The following is a 15,468-nucleotide window of genomic DNA, read 5'->3' as shown; positions in this document are numbered from 1 at the left end:
AAGTATGCAGGGTTTGGTTTTCTGGTAAATGCCATTAAAAGATCGGGGAAAGTAATTACTTTTCAGAGTCGAATTAACATGACTCAGAGTGAAAATGGAAATATCGTGTTTTGTTATGCAATGTAAGCTGTTGAAACAGATTCAAGGTTATCTTACCCATTTTACAAACTTTCAAACTAAGCAAAGACAGTTTAAAGGGATTGTGACATGAAAAACACATTTTTCTTGATCTTTTGTGTTTTGTTGGTAGTCTTGACATCAATTACACCCAAAAAAAAAACAAACTTTTAACATTCAGTGTATTGTGTGCTTTCTGGGAGTTTCCACATAATTATGCAAAAACGGCGCATCTGGTTGGGTGGCGGACCTATACGTATAGGTCCGCTAAATCACCGCCCCCTCCACCCACGGACGGGGCGAAACGAGCAGCTGGAGCGGGGCAATGATTGACAGGAAAGGGGGAAAAGGACGCGTTTTTCACTGCGCAAAAAACACCGTCATAAAAAAGCCAGGCATGGAGTACTAGAGTGAAGTTTTTCTTGTTACACCTTTTTAGACACATTTGAGGGATATTGGCCAAGACTTTTAATAGTGTTAAAAGCATGTTAAAAATTATGTCACAATACCTTTAAAGGACCATGAGACAGGATTGAGCCAGGATTTATGAAAAAAATGCGTATACGTTTTAAGTTTTGTAGTAATAATGATCAGATGAAGCGTTCCAAACCAAAAAGGATGAGCCCTCTAGTGTATCTCTCCGTTGCCTTGAACAGGCTGTGTGCTGCAAAATGTGCTGCAATTCTGGGCCCGAATTTCCCACGCTGTCCTGCGGATGTGACGTCAAATGACGCTGCATGCACGTTCTCCCGTGCCGGCTTCACTGTTGGCTGCAGAAACCCCGACTGTCTTCGTGGCGCTAACAGTCTCATTTCTTATTCTTGCCTCATGCTCCTTTAAATGATTTTATTAGTTATAAGCAACGCTGGGATGATGGAAGGAATATGTCTACGGCTAATGTGTTCTGTTTTTTATTGGATCTGTTTTTATTTTGGTTGCTGTTATTTAAGTGTGTTGAATGCATGTATGAAAAACGCACTGAGGCTGCTGTAACACCTTAATTTCCTGCAAAGGATTAATAAAGTATCTAATCATAATCAATAAAGGTGACATGGCATGTGGGTTAACAGTAAAGCAATGATATTTCTAACTGCGGGGCAGAACCAGTACCTTCCTGTAACAACTTTTCTGCTGGTTTCTTGCCCAGCTTAAATGGCACTCAGACACAGAGCAACGTGAAATCAATTTAGGACTCAAAAATCATGAGTGTGAAGTCGAACAATGACAGCGTTTCTGAGAAAACCATATATGGGCCTCTGACCATTTAAAATCCATTCCTGTGAATGAATCGGCCCCATTCTGTAGTCATTTCCTCAAGAGGGTGTCACATTGGTTAAACGGTGGGAGGGGGAGGTAAACACACCCAACCGGACCAAAGCCTACTGTTTTCATCATCCAGCAGAGAGAACACCATGAGCTCATTCCAGAGGAGGTAAAGCAACGCTTCATTATGGGAGTCGACCAACACACGGCGTTGCATTTTCCATGGCGATCGCCAGACGGCTAAACAGAGGAGCTTTATTCCTTCCAGCCGGGACGTAGTCCCTGTGTAATGACGGGGCTCCTGCTCCCCTGGGGGGAGGTGTGAGGCTGTGAGCCGTCACACCCAAACACTGGAACACGACTGCACATCAGCTCCAAACAGGCGCCGCACCCATCAACACGTGAGCAAAGGATGAAGGGCGAAGCATCCGCCATGCTGGACGTCAGCCTCGGGACTGAAAGCTGCACTAAATTAACATGATTGAGTCATAAAAGCTCACATGTTCAACTGAATATTCAAAGTTCGGGAGTATGACTTGACTCTGTCTCAACAGGAAATGGCCAGAACATTTCTTCAAAGCTGAGCTTGAGGCAACATCCATGGGATTTATACACAAGACCCCGTCAAAGACATAAACAACATTACTGAAAATCAATTTGGATATTTAGAGGCAAACATTGTTTTAGCCAAGTAGAGAACAAGAACACATACATGTACATGTTTCATGGCTTATTCTAATAAACGTAGCCACTTTGTGCAACTCAGCTCATAGTTAAATACATAATGTCTGATGAGAATTATGTTTCAAAACACTTAAATATTCATTCCTCTCTTTCTTCCTCCTTTTTATTTACTTTTCTTTTGTTTTTGGGTTTTTTTTTTTTGTTTTTTTTTTTTTTTTGCTTTGGATTTTTTTTGTTTTCTTTTTTTTTCTCCCGCTTTTTATTCATCTATTTTTTAATTCATACTGTTTAGCTTTAATACTTAAATATTACTTATATATAAGAATATAATAATTTTCATGTATTTGTCATTATTTTGTGTGGATTTTTTGTTCTGTTCTTAATCCAAAAAAAAAGGAGGTAGACTGTATATCTTTTTTTGTTTATTCCTGTTCAACTGTGCCTTACCCCCTAATAAAAATATTTAAAAAAAAACAAAAAAAAAACACTTAAATAGAAATATCTCTGTATAATCATACTTTAAATATAATATCTGTTGTTGAAAGTTGCAGAGCAACATTAAAATTATGTTTTAACTTTTCATAAACATTTATAAGGGTTTATTTTGAGTGAAAAGTGGCTGTGTATTAATGCCTTTAATGAATAATTATTTAATGTTGGATAATAAAATGTTTTAAAGGCATCATAACCATACAGTTCTGTCAAGAAATAACCTATAGAATAAAACTAAAGTTATTGCCTTCAGTGTGCCAGCGTACAGTATTTATCAGGTTTATCCGTGTCCACTTGATTTGTCACCATGGATTTAAGATTTGAACTGCACTGTTGTGATCATGACGCATGACAGGGTTAACCCTTGTGCTGTCTTCGGGTCAGGGAAGGAGGAAGGGAAGAAGGGAGAAAAGAAGGAAGGAAGGAAAGAAGGAAGGAAGGAAGGAATGAAGGAAGGAAGGAAGGAAGGAAGGAAGGAAGGAAGGAAGGAAGGAAGGAAGGAAGGAAGGAAGGAAGGAAGGAAGGAAGGAAGGAAGGAAGGAAGGAAGGGAGAAAAGAGGAAGGGAAGAAGGAAGGAGAGATCAGGAGGAAAGAAGGAAGGAAGGGAAAAAAGAAGGAAGAAAGGAAGGAAGGGAGAAGGAAGGGAGAAGACAAGGAAAGAAGGAAGGGAGAAAAGAAGGAAGGAAGGAAGGAAGGAAGGAAGGAAGGAAGGAAGGAAGGAAGGAAGGAAGGAAGGGAGAAAAGAGGAAGGGAAGAAGGAAGGAGAGAGCAGGAGGAAAGAAGGAAGGAAGGGAAAAAAAGAAGGAAGAAAGGAAGGAAGGGAGAAGGAAGGGAGAAGACAAGGAAAGAAGGAAGGGAGAAAAGAAGGAAGGAAGGAAGGAAGGAAGGAAGGAAGGAAGGAAGGAAGGAAGGAAGGAAGGAAGGAAGAAATGAAGGAAGGAAGGAAGGAAGGAAGGAAGGAAGGAAGGAAGGAAGGAAGGAAGGAAGGAAGGAAGGAAGGAAGGAAGGAAGGAAGGAAGGAAGGAAGGAAGGAAGGAAGGAAGGAAGGAAGGAAGGAAGGAAGGAAGAGGAAGGAAGGAAGGAAGGAAGGAAGGAAGGGAGGAAGGGAGAAAAGAGGAAGGAAGAAGGAAGGAGAGAGCAGGAGGAAAGAAGGAACAGGAGAATTAGGTCATTTTGACCCAAAGACAGTACAAGGGTTATAAATTATTATCAGATTAAACCATCTACATCTTACAACAAGCAGGAGATGGACAGTGAGTAACTGATTTTTAACACCTGTAAACATCTGTAAAACTGAGATGACACTTTGACTCGTCAGGGTTTGTTACCTATTTGTCCCGGCAGCTGTTTCCCTCTGAAACGCAAGCAAACAGTGGCGTTGAAGCAGTTCAGGTTCTGGTGGCTCTCGTGGCACTGAGGCACCGAGATGTTGATGGAGACGGGTAGGAAGATGGAGACGTCCACAGTAATGACCGGCCGGGACCTACAATCAAACGAATCAACACGGAGACACAGTGTGGCTGAGACTGAACATTAAAATGACTAAATGCTACACTGCTTCTCACAAATAGCACATTGTCCCCCAGGATTAGCGTATCACTCACCTCAGCAGCACCACGCTGTCTGACATGAACGCCCCGATAGTGAGATCTGCAGCAGAAGACAGGATTGATATGTAGATCCATAAATACGATGTGACCTTAATGCAACATTTGCTGTCAGCAGTCTTTACACCTACAGAGCCTAAACAATGCACACATGTCTTGAAACTGTCATGCAGGCTAAGTCTGGCTGTCAGCTGTGGAATGCAGTAAACAAGATGCAGCCATCACGAGTCTGAAACTCTGCTGTTGGCGAAGAATGAGAAGCTTTAACCACAAGAGTGAAAATGAAATATTCAATAATCTAATCTCTGGCCATTTGACGGTTTATATTTTAATTTCACGGATAGAAAAACCTGGTATAACTTTACCTGCGTATCCATTGTCATCCATGTCCACATTGCCAGATATGGACTGGCCAAACATCTGCAGACCAGGGTTTACGCTGCGCCCAGACAGTTTCTGGAACAAATGATGCCAGTCTTTAAATAACTAAACGAGCAAAGTGAGTTATTTGTTTTTGATATGCATATGTTCTTTAGAGATAAATGATCACAAAAGTTCACATATCTGTGGTTTTGAACTGTTGGGAAAAGACTGAAAGGACAGGATCCAGCCAGAAGTGGCTGATGGGAGTTCAGAGCGCGCCTACTACTCCCTCTCCCCTAAGAGGAGCCATATGAGGTTGTTTGTGAAGCAGCTACTTTGCCTCCTGGGCATCTCCCTGTAGCAGAACGGCTTACCAGGTGTAAATGTGAAGCCATCCCAGGACCAGTGAGAATCAGGGAAACTTTATGTCCCAAATGCGCCGAGACTCATCCCTCAGGAGAAGATCCTAAACTTCAAGAGAGGGTGACCTTGTTGTGTCTGGTCTTTAATCTTAAGGCTGGGGAACCTTTTATTGCTACTGTGACCCTGACACACATGAAGTGATTTAGAGAATAGATGGATGCACAATATGACGTAGTTGAGATGAACTACTGTATTATTTTTGATAGAAACTCCAGAAAGCCCACTGTCTACCGTACATTCATGTAGATGCTTATAAACAGAGGTGGGTAGTAACGAGTTACATGTACTCCGTTACATTTATTTGAGTAAGTTTTGGGAAATGTTGTACTTTTAGGAGTAGTTTTGAATCACTATACTTTTTACTTTTACTTGAGTAGATTTGTGAAGAAGAAACTGTACTCTTACTCCGCTACATTAAGCTACATTGAGCTCGTTACTTTTGTTTTATCCCCTCCGCGTACGCGTCAATCTCTCTCTCTCAGAAAGAGAGGGGCGCATTTATTGAAGGCTGATTTATGGTTCCGCGTTACACCAATGGAGAGCCTACGGCGTAGGGTACGCGGCGACGCACACCGTACGTTGCGCGTCGCCGCGTACCCTATGCCGGCGGCTAGTTTTTTCAACAAGTACTTTTTTACTTTTACTCAAGTAATTATTTGGATGACTACTTTTTACTTCTACTTGAGTCATATTATTCTGAAGTAACAGTACTTTTACTTGAGTACAATTTTTGGCTACTCTACACACCTCTGCTTATAAAGCTCTTCACTCAGCTCTGGACACGCAATCAAATGCAGCCACGTGCTTTTTCCACAACATTGAGCATGCCTCATGAAGACACTAATACATGTGAAATCGATTTTTAAAAGTGTTGATGTTGCATAGAGGCGAAAAAAGTTATGGTATATTACTGAAAAGATTTTGTGGGACATTAAGATGGGAAATGGTTTGAACATATTGAGATTTGAGAAAGAAAAAAAAAGTGTACATTTTATCGACTATTACAAAAAGAGTAGTAGTAGTAGTAGTAAAAAAATAAAGTGTTTAAACACTAGCTCACAGATAAACACTTATAGCTACCCTTCACCCCCCATCATGATCTCTGTTAAAGCTCGGAGCAGCTTTTTACTCCCAGGTGAGAGCTATTAGACGAAGCAGGATGTAAGAGGGCCAGACCAAAGACGTGAAGTTGGGTGTAGCCGTAGCGCCCATTTAGAAAATCTGATTTATTGGCTATCTAAGTGCTGTATGAACACATTTTATATTTGCTGGCAAAAAGTTTAATGACATGGATACATCACTGAACCTCACTTAGCTGGATGTAGTCATTGGACTCAAATGTGGCTTCCATGGTCCCGGTATTGAAAACCTGCAGTTCGTCCACATTTCCAGGTTCCTCTCATAAATCCCCAGTGATTCTCTTTAATCCCCATGAAACGATTTTTAACTTTTTAAATTCTTGAAATTTTACAACCCTAATGTCGGACCACATCATAAAAATCTGTTACCATGGAGTATTTTTGTGTAATTCCTGCGGCGTCCCCGTGGTAGATATAGACGGCTCCTGCGTATTCGTCCTCTTTAGGGGCTCCTATGGCGACGTCTAAGGAGACAAATAAGGACAAACAATGTTTCTGTGACTAGCTGCCACATAAATGTGTTTGTGAAGCTGTACATGTTTTCATTAACCCTCTGTTTACTTTCAGCTGGCAAGCGCCTGGGAAACAAGCACTGAAAGTAAGATTCATAATTGACAATTAAGTGCTGTTAGAGGCCATAAAACTTGTACAACCTCTGAGAAAGTGGAAACACGACTATAAAGTCTTGCAAGAGCCCTGAAACACGTTCTCAGCTAATTTTAACAGAAAGTCCATATATAAACTTCCTATTTTAAACCAAAACACTTCCATCCTGTGTAGTGAAGCATACAAAGTAAAAACATTACAATGATTTTTTTCTGTATTACACAATAGTTGATTTATGACGTAGAGAAAGAATTTAAGAAGGGTTGTCAGAGTGACCAAATTTGTGTGTCTACAGTAGCAGTCTCAAATTAAATGGTAGCTGTCCCGTCATAAATAACCTTCAGTCAGTCAGCAAGTGCATCTGGCTCTTTCCTCACTCCAAGAGTGATGAGTTACGGGATGAGTTATGCTTCCCAGCTGCCATCTTTCTGCACTCACACGCAGATGCTGTGCCAGGCAGCAAGGCAGCAAGGCAGCAAGGCAGCAAGGCAGCAAGGCCTGAGGCGTGTCTCTGACGGAGATGAAACCAGGCAGCAGCTTCCAGCCGTGAGCGTGAGATGAACGCCAAGCAGAGACCTCAAAACCAACACAAGCCAGGAAAACAGACGGCGGAAACATACGTCTCTGAGTGTGGCCGTGTACTTTGAGTTTGAGTTTTGATGACAATTCATGCAACGTAGGGGACTTCATCTACAATTTCAGCCTAACTGAAACCAGAGTTGTCAAGTAACAAAGTACAAATACTTCGTTACCTTACTTAAGTAGAAGTTTTGGTTATCTATACTTCACTGGAGTAATTATTTTTCAGACGACTTTTTACTTTTACTCCTTACATTTTCACCCAATTATCTGTACTTTTTACTCCTTACATTTTAAAAACAGCTTCGTTACTCTATTTCATTTCGGCCTTTAAAAAAAACTATCCAGTTAAATTGCTCCATCCGGATAGAGTGAATTTGGTTGTGGTTGTTTCAGATGTTCTTGTCCAGTTTTGTTCTTACATCCGTTCCCTCAGATTCCTGCAACTAAACTTGGATGTACATTCCAATAAAGGTTAGGATAAATGATAACATGCCTCTGAAGTTTGACTTTTTGCACCATTACAATACTTATAGGAAACTAGTCATCATATCTCCTGCTCTCTGAAACACATGTTAATGCTCAATAGTACACATATATGCTTCTTTAATATATTTGCATTATACTAAGATGCATTCATTTTCAATGGCGTTTGTCCTTAATGGCTTTTTTCCCCCTTACATTACTTTTACTTTTATATTTTAAGTAGTTTTGAAACCAGTACTTTTATACTTTTACTCGAGTAAAAAACTTGAGATGATACTTCAACTTCTACAGTATTTTTAAACTCTAGTATCTATACTTCTACCTGAGTAATGAATGTGAATACTTTTGACACCTCTGACTGAAACAAAACATACAGGATGTGAGACTCTCTCTTTGATGACACTATAAGCCAAAAATATACACATATGAAACAACCACTTTGGATGTTAGAGGAGATATGTGTGAGATGCATTTTGTTCCATGAATAATTGTTACTTTTTCATTCAAAGGAGAAATGTTATACTTTTTTCTTCCGAAAGTTCATACATCCTTATGTATTGATAAAATGTGTGTGATCACAGGGATACTGAGTCTTTTTTCTCCACACCTTTATACTGCATTTGCTAGTTTGATGAAGCGGAGTCAGCCACTTGATTTGACTCCGCCCCATTTCCTGTTGGGTGTGCATTTTTTGAAATGGGTTTTAAAGAAACGTCTAACTTCTGCATTGATATATATAAACCAATAAATGTATTTTTTTAATATGAGGCACAGCCTTTGGAGTAACAGATGGTTCAGCCATCATCACAGCCTCATCTGTCATCGTCATGCTATGTAGCTAAGCAAAGTATTCAGCAGTTTATACCCTGCATCAGCTAAACCCAGCCGTTATTCCTGCTTTTGCCAAATAAAAAACATCTATGAAGAGATATTCCATCGTAAATGTCCACCACAAGCTCTGCACCTCCTGCAGCTTGGACTGACTGAGCTGGTAGCCACAGATAACTTTGACAGACATAAGGTGGGCGTGTTTCTGTTGGAGGAAAAATAGGCTTCAACACTGCTCATCAGGAAACTTATGGGTCACATGACTGATGCGTTGTCCATTCCTTTCTAGTCTATATTTTTAAAGCTTTGTAGAACTTACTTCAGGGATACAGCCATTGCATCATCGTGTAAAAGTAGGTAAAAAGATATAAGGACACGTTCTTCTTTAATATGGGTCTGTAATGTGACAGAATCCTGTAAATCTGTGTTTGTGCAAACGCCAGACTCACTTTAGACACTTATATATTTCCAAGATATAAAGAAATGTAAATTTTTGTCCCTTTTTGCCCCCAAAGATATAAAGACACTAAAATTCACGGACCAAAAGACAGGTAATCGATAGTACACCTGCATGCTGTCAGTTCTTACCTTGATAACCATCATCATCAATATCTCCGATTGCTGTAATGCACTCTCCAAAGTGTGCATTGAAAGCGTTGTCACCAGTCAAGACGGCATCCTCCTCCATCACTCCCTGGCAAATCACAACACACAATCAGGCAGGCGAAGGGTTTAAGAGAAGAGACAGCAGAATAAAAACCAAATCTCCTACACAATCCTGCTTGCGTGAAATTATTGCTGCATATATTTGATAAAAATTTCATGGCAACGGCTGCAGATATTTGTCTTTCATCCAAAGGTTTGAGCCAGCAGACAGTCGCCTCGCCGGTAATAACTCTTGAATAAAAAATGTTAAAAACAGAGGCTCTGCTCTTAAATCATCATGCAGCAGAATCGCACAACGGTCCACTGTTTTAGTCTGGTTTCTTGACGATGAACATGGCCAGTGACAAATAAAACGTGAACGATGGCACTGAAATGAACACGTGTGATGATATAAGGGAGAGAAAAGACATACTGTAAAATAAAACTACAAGTGACAGTATGGTGTTCCCACTGAGCCACTTATCCCACTCACATTGCCTTTGCTGAGGTACACAGACACCTGGCCTTCATCCCGAAGCTGGCTGTGCATGGGTGCCCCCACCAGCAGGTCCGACAGGCCGTCCTGGTTTAGATCAACTGCACACAATGAGGAGCCAAAGTAAGAGCCCATCTGGAACCAAGTCGAGCCACAGAGCAATGGGTCAGATCACAGGCAGTTCCTCGGTTTATACCATAAATGCACAAATCACGTTTTCAATGGAGCTATTTCTACTTTTGAATCTCTTCAAGCATTAAACAAATATTTACAAAAAAAGCGTGTCTTTGAACAACTGAGGGTTTTCCTAATGTATTTTGTATGAAGAGCATTAGCTGCCTCCCTGGTTTTGGTTTGAGGCAAGCGTGCTCCCTGTTTAAATCGCTGCTGCTGTCTAAAACACTAACACAGACATAAACAATGTGGTTCTAGCAACAAACGATTAGAGCAACGTATCTGCAATCTATTACATTTTTCCTTAGATTAACAGATGTATGTATATATATATATATATATATATATATATATATATATATATATATATATATATATATATATATATATATATATATATATATATATATATATATATATATATATATATATATATTAATATATATGTGTGTGTGTGTGTTAGGGATGGGCGGTATGGACAAAAAAATGTATCACGATAATTTCTGGCATTTAACCCAATAACGATAAAAAAAAATACCAATACAAAAAGTGTCATCAACGGGAATATTTCTTTCTTTCAGGCTCATTTCTTTCTTTCTTTCTTTCTTTCTTTCTTTCTTTCTTTCTTTCTTTCTTTCTTTCTTTCTTTCTTTCTTTCTTTCTTTCTTTCTTTCTTTCAGACTCATTTCTTTCTTCTTTCTTTCTTTCAGACTCATTTCTTTCTTCTTTCTTTCTTTCATGCTCATTTCTTTCTTTCTTTCCTTCAGACTCATTTCTTTCTTCTTTCTTTCTTTCATGCTCATTTCTTTCTTTCTTTCTTTCTTTCTTTCTTTCTTTCTTTCTTTCTTTCTTTCTTTCTTTCTTTCTTTCTTTCTTTCTTTCTTTCTTTCTTTCTTTCTTTCTTTCTTTCTTTCTTTCTTTCTTTCTTTCTTTCTTTCAGGCTCATTTCTCATTTCTTTCTTTCTTTCTTTCTTTGTTTCTTTCAGGCTCATTTCCTCAATTTATCGTTTTTACCGTGAGATGACAAATTCTTACCGTGGGGAATTTTTTTGACGGTTTATCGTGAACGGTAAAATATCGCCCATGCCTAGTGTGTGTGCGTATATGTATATGTTATATTGTATATGTATATATGCATGGTTTTTGATAAAAGAGAACAACATTTTATGAGCTCGTACCCTTTTCCCTGAGGCTTGAAAACTCTTCACCAAAGAGGTGCCATCAATTTTGAAAATGTAAACCTGTGAAGGAGACAAACAGAATCACTCCAACAAGCAGTACTAGAAGACTTTAATTCTGCAGGTCTGCATCCAACCAAAGAGAAAGTCCCTACTTTTCCAGCGCCGTTGTGCTGAGGTGCTCCTGCAGCTATGTCTATTACATTTGGAGAGGAGAAGTGGCCAGCAGTCACCGCGTAACCTGGAGACACAGACAAGGATCAGATACAGCTTCTTTGTACAGAGTTACTGTCGACTTATCTGCGCGCATCATATTCTCAGTAGTTTGGCGGCTCTTACCAAGGTAGCTGTATCTGTGGGAATCAATGTTGTCTTTGTTCAGGTTGTAGAAGGTGTCGGAGGTCAGATTGTACACTTTGATGGTTCCAGTCCAGTAGTACGACCCCGGTGCTCCCATCACCACCAGCTCCTGAGGATGAACCCCGCCCCCAACATTCATGTAGATCAGTGGTGGACAGTAACGGAGTAAATTTACTTGAGTACTGTACTTAAGTACATATCCAGAGGATTTGTACTTTACTTGAGTATTAGATTTCTTTGGTACTTATTACTCTTACTTGAATACATTTCCAAGACAAATATTTTTACTTTTACTCGAGTAAATTTCTAGGAAGGCTGAAAAGTACTCATTACTTTCAGGTCTGCTCTTTTTTCTTCTTCCCTAAAATCCTATTGGACACAAGCTGTTTTAGTCAAAGGAGGAGACCTATCACAGTGCACGCTCTCCACTGGGATGTACGTAAAGCGGAAATACGTCAAGCCTCCTCAAAACGATACCGCCAAAGTAGCCTGCGTTTGTCAAGACAGAGCCGTAACAAGTCAAGACAGAGCTGCAACAAGTCAAGACAGAGCTGCAACAAGTCAAGACAGAGCCGCAACAAGTCAAGACAGAGCCGTAACAAGTCAAGACAGAGCTGCAACAAGTCAAGACAGAGCCGCAACAACGTCTACGCCTGCGTGAGGAGAAGAAAGACAATCCGCTGAGTCGTCTGAGTCTGATAATGAGCCGGACTCGGAGCAGGGACTTTCACAAAATCCTTGGCCGTATCCTAACTCAATGTTTGAGTTTGACCGAGTAAAAAACGAGGGCACAGACAAACCACAGACATTTATTTTCAAATGTTTATTGTGTCTGCCGAAGCAGAACTACCTCTCTGCTTTCAACAACTCAACATCGAATTCTCAGAAACAAGAGTTAAAAGATCCTTAAATTAATTTAGAAAAAATATAGTAATTTACTGATGTGGAAAATAAGAAATTCACTCTTACTCTTACTTTTAATTAAAGTAAATTTAAAAGCATTTACTTTTGGATACTTAATTACCTTTAAAAGCAAGTACTTTTCTACTCTTACTCGAGTAATATTTTGACTGAGCTACTTTTACTTGTAACGGAGTACATTTTGACCAGTAGTATTTGTACTCTTACTCAAGTACTGGGGTCGAGTACTCTGTCCACCTCTGATGTAGATAAATGTGACCGTCATTGTGACCCTGCTATCTGCACTAAAAGGACTTGCAGCTGAGACTGGGGGGGGTGGCACCGCTGTGTGGATGTCTGGTTAACCGATGGCCGCAGACTGGTTTGTGCTATCTGCTCTTTAACACACAGCCAGATGGCACGTTAGCTGACAGCCTCCTTTGATGTGAGGAGGAATTCAGAGCCGAACCGAAACTGAAAGCTGTAAAATGAGTTGCTCACATTCATGTCAGGGGACAAGAGCACAAAAAGTGCTGCCTCCCTGCTCACGATGATTCACCACTGGAACTCTTCCTCCGTACAAACAAACCTGACACAGTCAGCACCTTACTCAGCAGCACGGCCTGCCTGTGCCGTGGCGTCAAACATCTGGGCACCACCAGGCGTTCGGAGCCGGGTTCAGGCAAGGATAACAGTTGGACATCTTTTCTTGAAATTCCTCACATTCTTCCAAGGGGGGCTGTTCAAATGCTTGAACTGTGACATCCTCCATCCGAGGAGGAAAAGGTTGATTTGATGATGTGTCTTTGGCTTGACGGTGGAACCTAACACTTTCATGATCTTTGCTTTAGTGAAGCTTCAAACCCTCTCGCTGATCCTTTGTAATTCTATTATTTTTTAACTAATCTTTGCTTGAAAAGGTTAAACAAAAAAAGTGATGTCACACTGCAGTAGGAAGCCAAGTACAGCTGTGAGCCAGAGGTTATTTAATGCCGCACTAAAACAAACACATGAAAGATTTAGTACCCAAATGAAAAACTTACAAGAGTATATGTAGTGCTAAGGATTCCTAACATTATTTCCCTCATGAATTAAATCATTTAATTTACAAGCAAAGAGGACACATTTGAGTTAGTTATAATCAAACATATATAGAGACAGGCTGTGCAAGAGAAGCTTTGAAAACAAAATGTTTAAACACGTTTTTCAAATTTAAATCCTTTCCAAAAAAGCACCCCTGTATCCTTTTAGGTAAAATGCTTTTACAAGCTAAATCTACTTTCCCTTCCTCTCAGCTTTGGACATCATTTGATGGACAAACATGTTCTGGACATCCAATGATTACAAAAAGGCACCATGCTAACAAAGATGATGTCACTGTGTAACAAGAAAGAAAAACAAACAGTAGTGCAGTTAAGCTATAGAAAAAAGGGAAACCTTTGCTTTCTTAAATATTTTATCTTGTGGAGGCACACCAGAGGTCACATGAGCCGGCCGCAGCCTTTCCTACCGCATCCGCTGATGGAAACATAAGCTAACACTTATCAGCAGCTAATCAGCAGAGCGCCGGTGGCTTTGATATAAATACGCATGTATTTCTGACTACAGAATTTGGATTTTCCACATAATTTGGCATCTTAGACAGCTGTGAAAAGATCCCTGACAGTTCCCCATCCAGAACGTCTCTGCTAACTATTCTCAGAATCCCGGAGTCAAAGTCAACAAAGAGAAAGGAGGAAAAAAGAGCTTTCGAAACATTAAGCATGTGGTAGTGTTAACTGTAATCACACATGCAAGTGAAAAAGTGAGTCTACTGAGAAGAAAAAACACACAGTATGGAAGATAATACAGACTGATGGCGTCCTCTGTTATGTAAACTAAAAATGCAAAGAAGCTATGATTATAGGGGGACCTACGGTGTTGTGCCAGTTTCCAACTCTGTTTTTAATCTGAAACTCCACTTGAATAGTTTTTGCATGATTCAAAAAATGTTTTTACAGTAGGCCTTTTATGTAGCCCCTGAGTTCATCAAACAAGCTGATTTAGCTTCTGTCTCTTTAAGGCCCTCTTCCGTTTAAAGCCCAATTTGATTGTAATGGCAAGCTTAGGGGATTTCTTTGCAGTCACAAGTTAACAGGGGAAGCCTTTTGATGATCAAAAACCAAGAAAACATGTTGCATAAATCAAATGAAAGTGGGAACTTATAAAAATATCATCCATTCATGTCTGAACCAGAATGGCCATTATGAGCGGACAACACACATCTGCAGGAAGAAAGAATACCACACAATATTTCCACTGGAAAAAAATGATCATTCCCAGTGTTGGCAGTGTTAGGATTGTACAATGTATTTGTGTTGTTTTGCTTGTGTGTGAGAGAGTTAAACTGGACTCTTACAATGAATTCAACAGTTCTTTACCCACTTTCCGTCACGTAACGGGGAGCATACCTGCGACCAGTAATCAAGCCCATGTGAACAGGTTTCCTACTGTAAAAATGGCCCCTCTAGAAATATGCTTAAGACTCCTAAATCTAAAAGAAATAATCTTATTCTAAGCAAAATAATCTCTGCCAGTGAGGTAAGAAGATTTTTCTTGACTAGAATTCTTACAAAAACTAGCAAAATAGGCTAAAATAGTCTTCTAATTTTCTTGAAACAAGGCTTTTTTTTTTTACTACTTAGAAATTAGTTTTTGTTGGAAGTCCTTCTCAATAACTATTTGAAAAAGGTCAGACTCATTCAAAAATACTTAACATGATCTCAAGTATCACGTACTGTATCTGTTAAAAGTCACAACTCTGACCCAATCATATCATCCAAGTAGAACCCGGAACTTTTCCTGGCTGTAGCAGGAAAAGTGGTCCTGTGATCCTTCACCGCCTCCCTGCCAGAACAGTGAGGGGATGAATGCAGAGGAGGGTGGAGGAGGTTGTTTGTGCTCAAAACTATCATTTGCGAGGGAGATTATTCATGGTTGGTCACAGTTATGGTACACGTTTGAGCTATTTTATTTAGAATCAGAATCAGAATCAGCTTTATTGGCCAAGTTTGAGCATGCCCGACAAGGAATTTGACTCCGGTTATTTCGCTTACTGTACCCAGATTTAAAAAATAGCAACAGTAAAT

The 15,468-nt window shown here is 39.9% G+C and overlaps 1 protein-coding gene across 2 annotated transcripts in view; it reads right to left on the bottom strand.

Moving 5' to 3' along the window:
- itga9 (integrin, alpha 9) overlaps nucleotides 1–15,468 on the bottom strand; it is a 73,167-nt gene that overhangs the window by 47,183 nt on the left and 10,516 nt on the right. Inside the window, exons 1-10 of one of the 2 annotated variants that reach the window (XM_061745760.1) lie at nucleotides 12,951–13,473; nucleotides 11,420–11,549; nucleotides 11,236–11,321; nucleotides 11,081–11,143; nucleotides 9,726–9,863; nucleotides 9,176–9,281; nucleotides 6,458–6,552; nucleotides 4,529–4,619; nucleotides 4,161–4,206; nucleotides 3,885–4,039 (exon numbers count right to left, since the gene is read on the bottom strand). In XM_061745760.1, coding sequence (XP_061601744.1) covers nucleotides 3,885–4,039; nucleotides 4,161–4,206; nucleotides 4,529–4,619; nucleotides 6,458–6,552; nucleotides 9,176–9,281; nucleotides 9,726–9,863; nucleotides 11,081–11,143; nucleotides 11,236–11,321; nucleotides 11,420–11,537 — 898 coding nt within the window. In that variant the 5' untranslated portion in view covers nucleotides 11,538–11,549; nucleotides 12,951–13,473. Of the gene's footprint in view, nucleotides 1–3,884; nucleotides 4,040–4,160; nucleotides 4,207–4,528; nucleotides 4,620–6,457; nucleotides 6,553–9,175; nucleotides 9,282–9,725; nucleotides 9,864–11,080; nucleotides 11,144–11,235; nucleotides 11,322–11,419; nucleotides 11,550–12,950; nucleotides 13,474–15,468 lie in introns of those variants that run through there. The other variant, XM_061745759.1, reaches the window with a different exon arrangement.

Source organism: Cololabis saira, chromosome 17 (genome assembly GCF_033807715.1).
Source record: "Cololabis saira isolate AMF1-May2022 chromosome 17, fColSai1.1, whole genome shotgun sequence".
In the NCBI taxonomy this organism is placed as follows: domain Eukaryota; kingdom Metazoa; phylum Chordata; class Actinopteri; order Beloniformes; family Belonidae; genus Cololabis; species Cololabis saira.
Note: the sequence above shows the minus strand (reverse complement) of the source record. Positions and strands in the feature narration are given on the sequence as shown.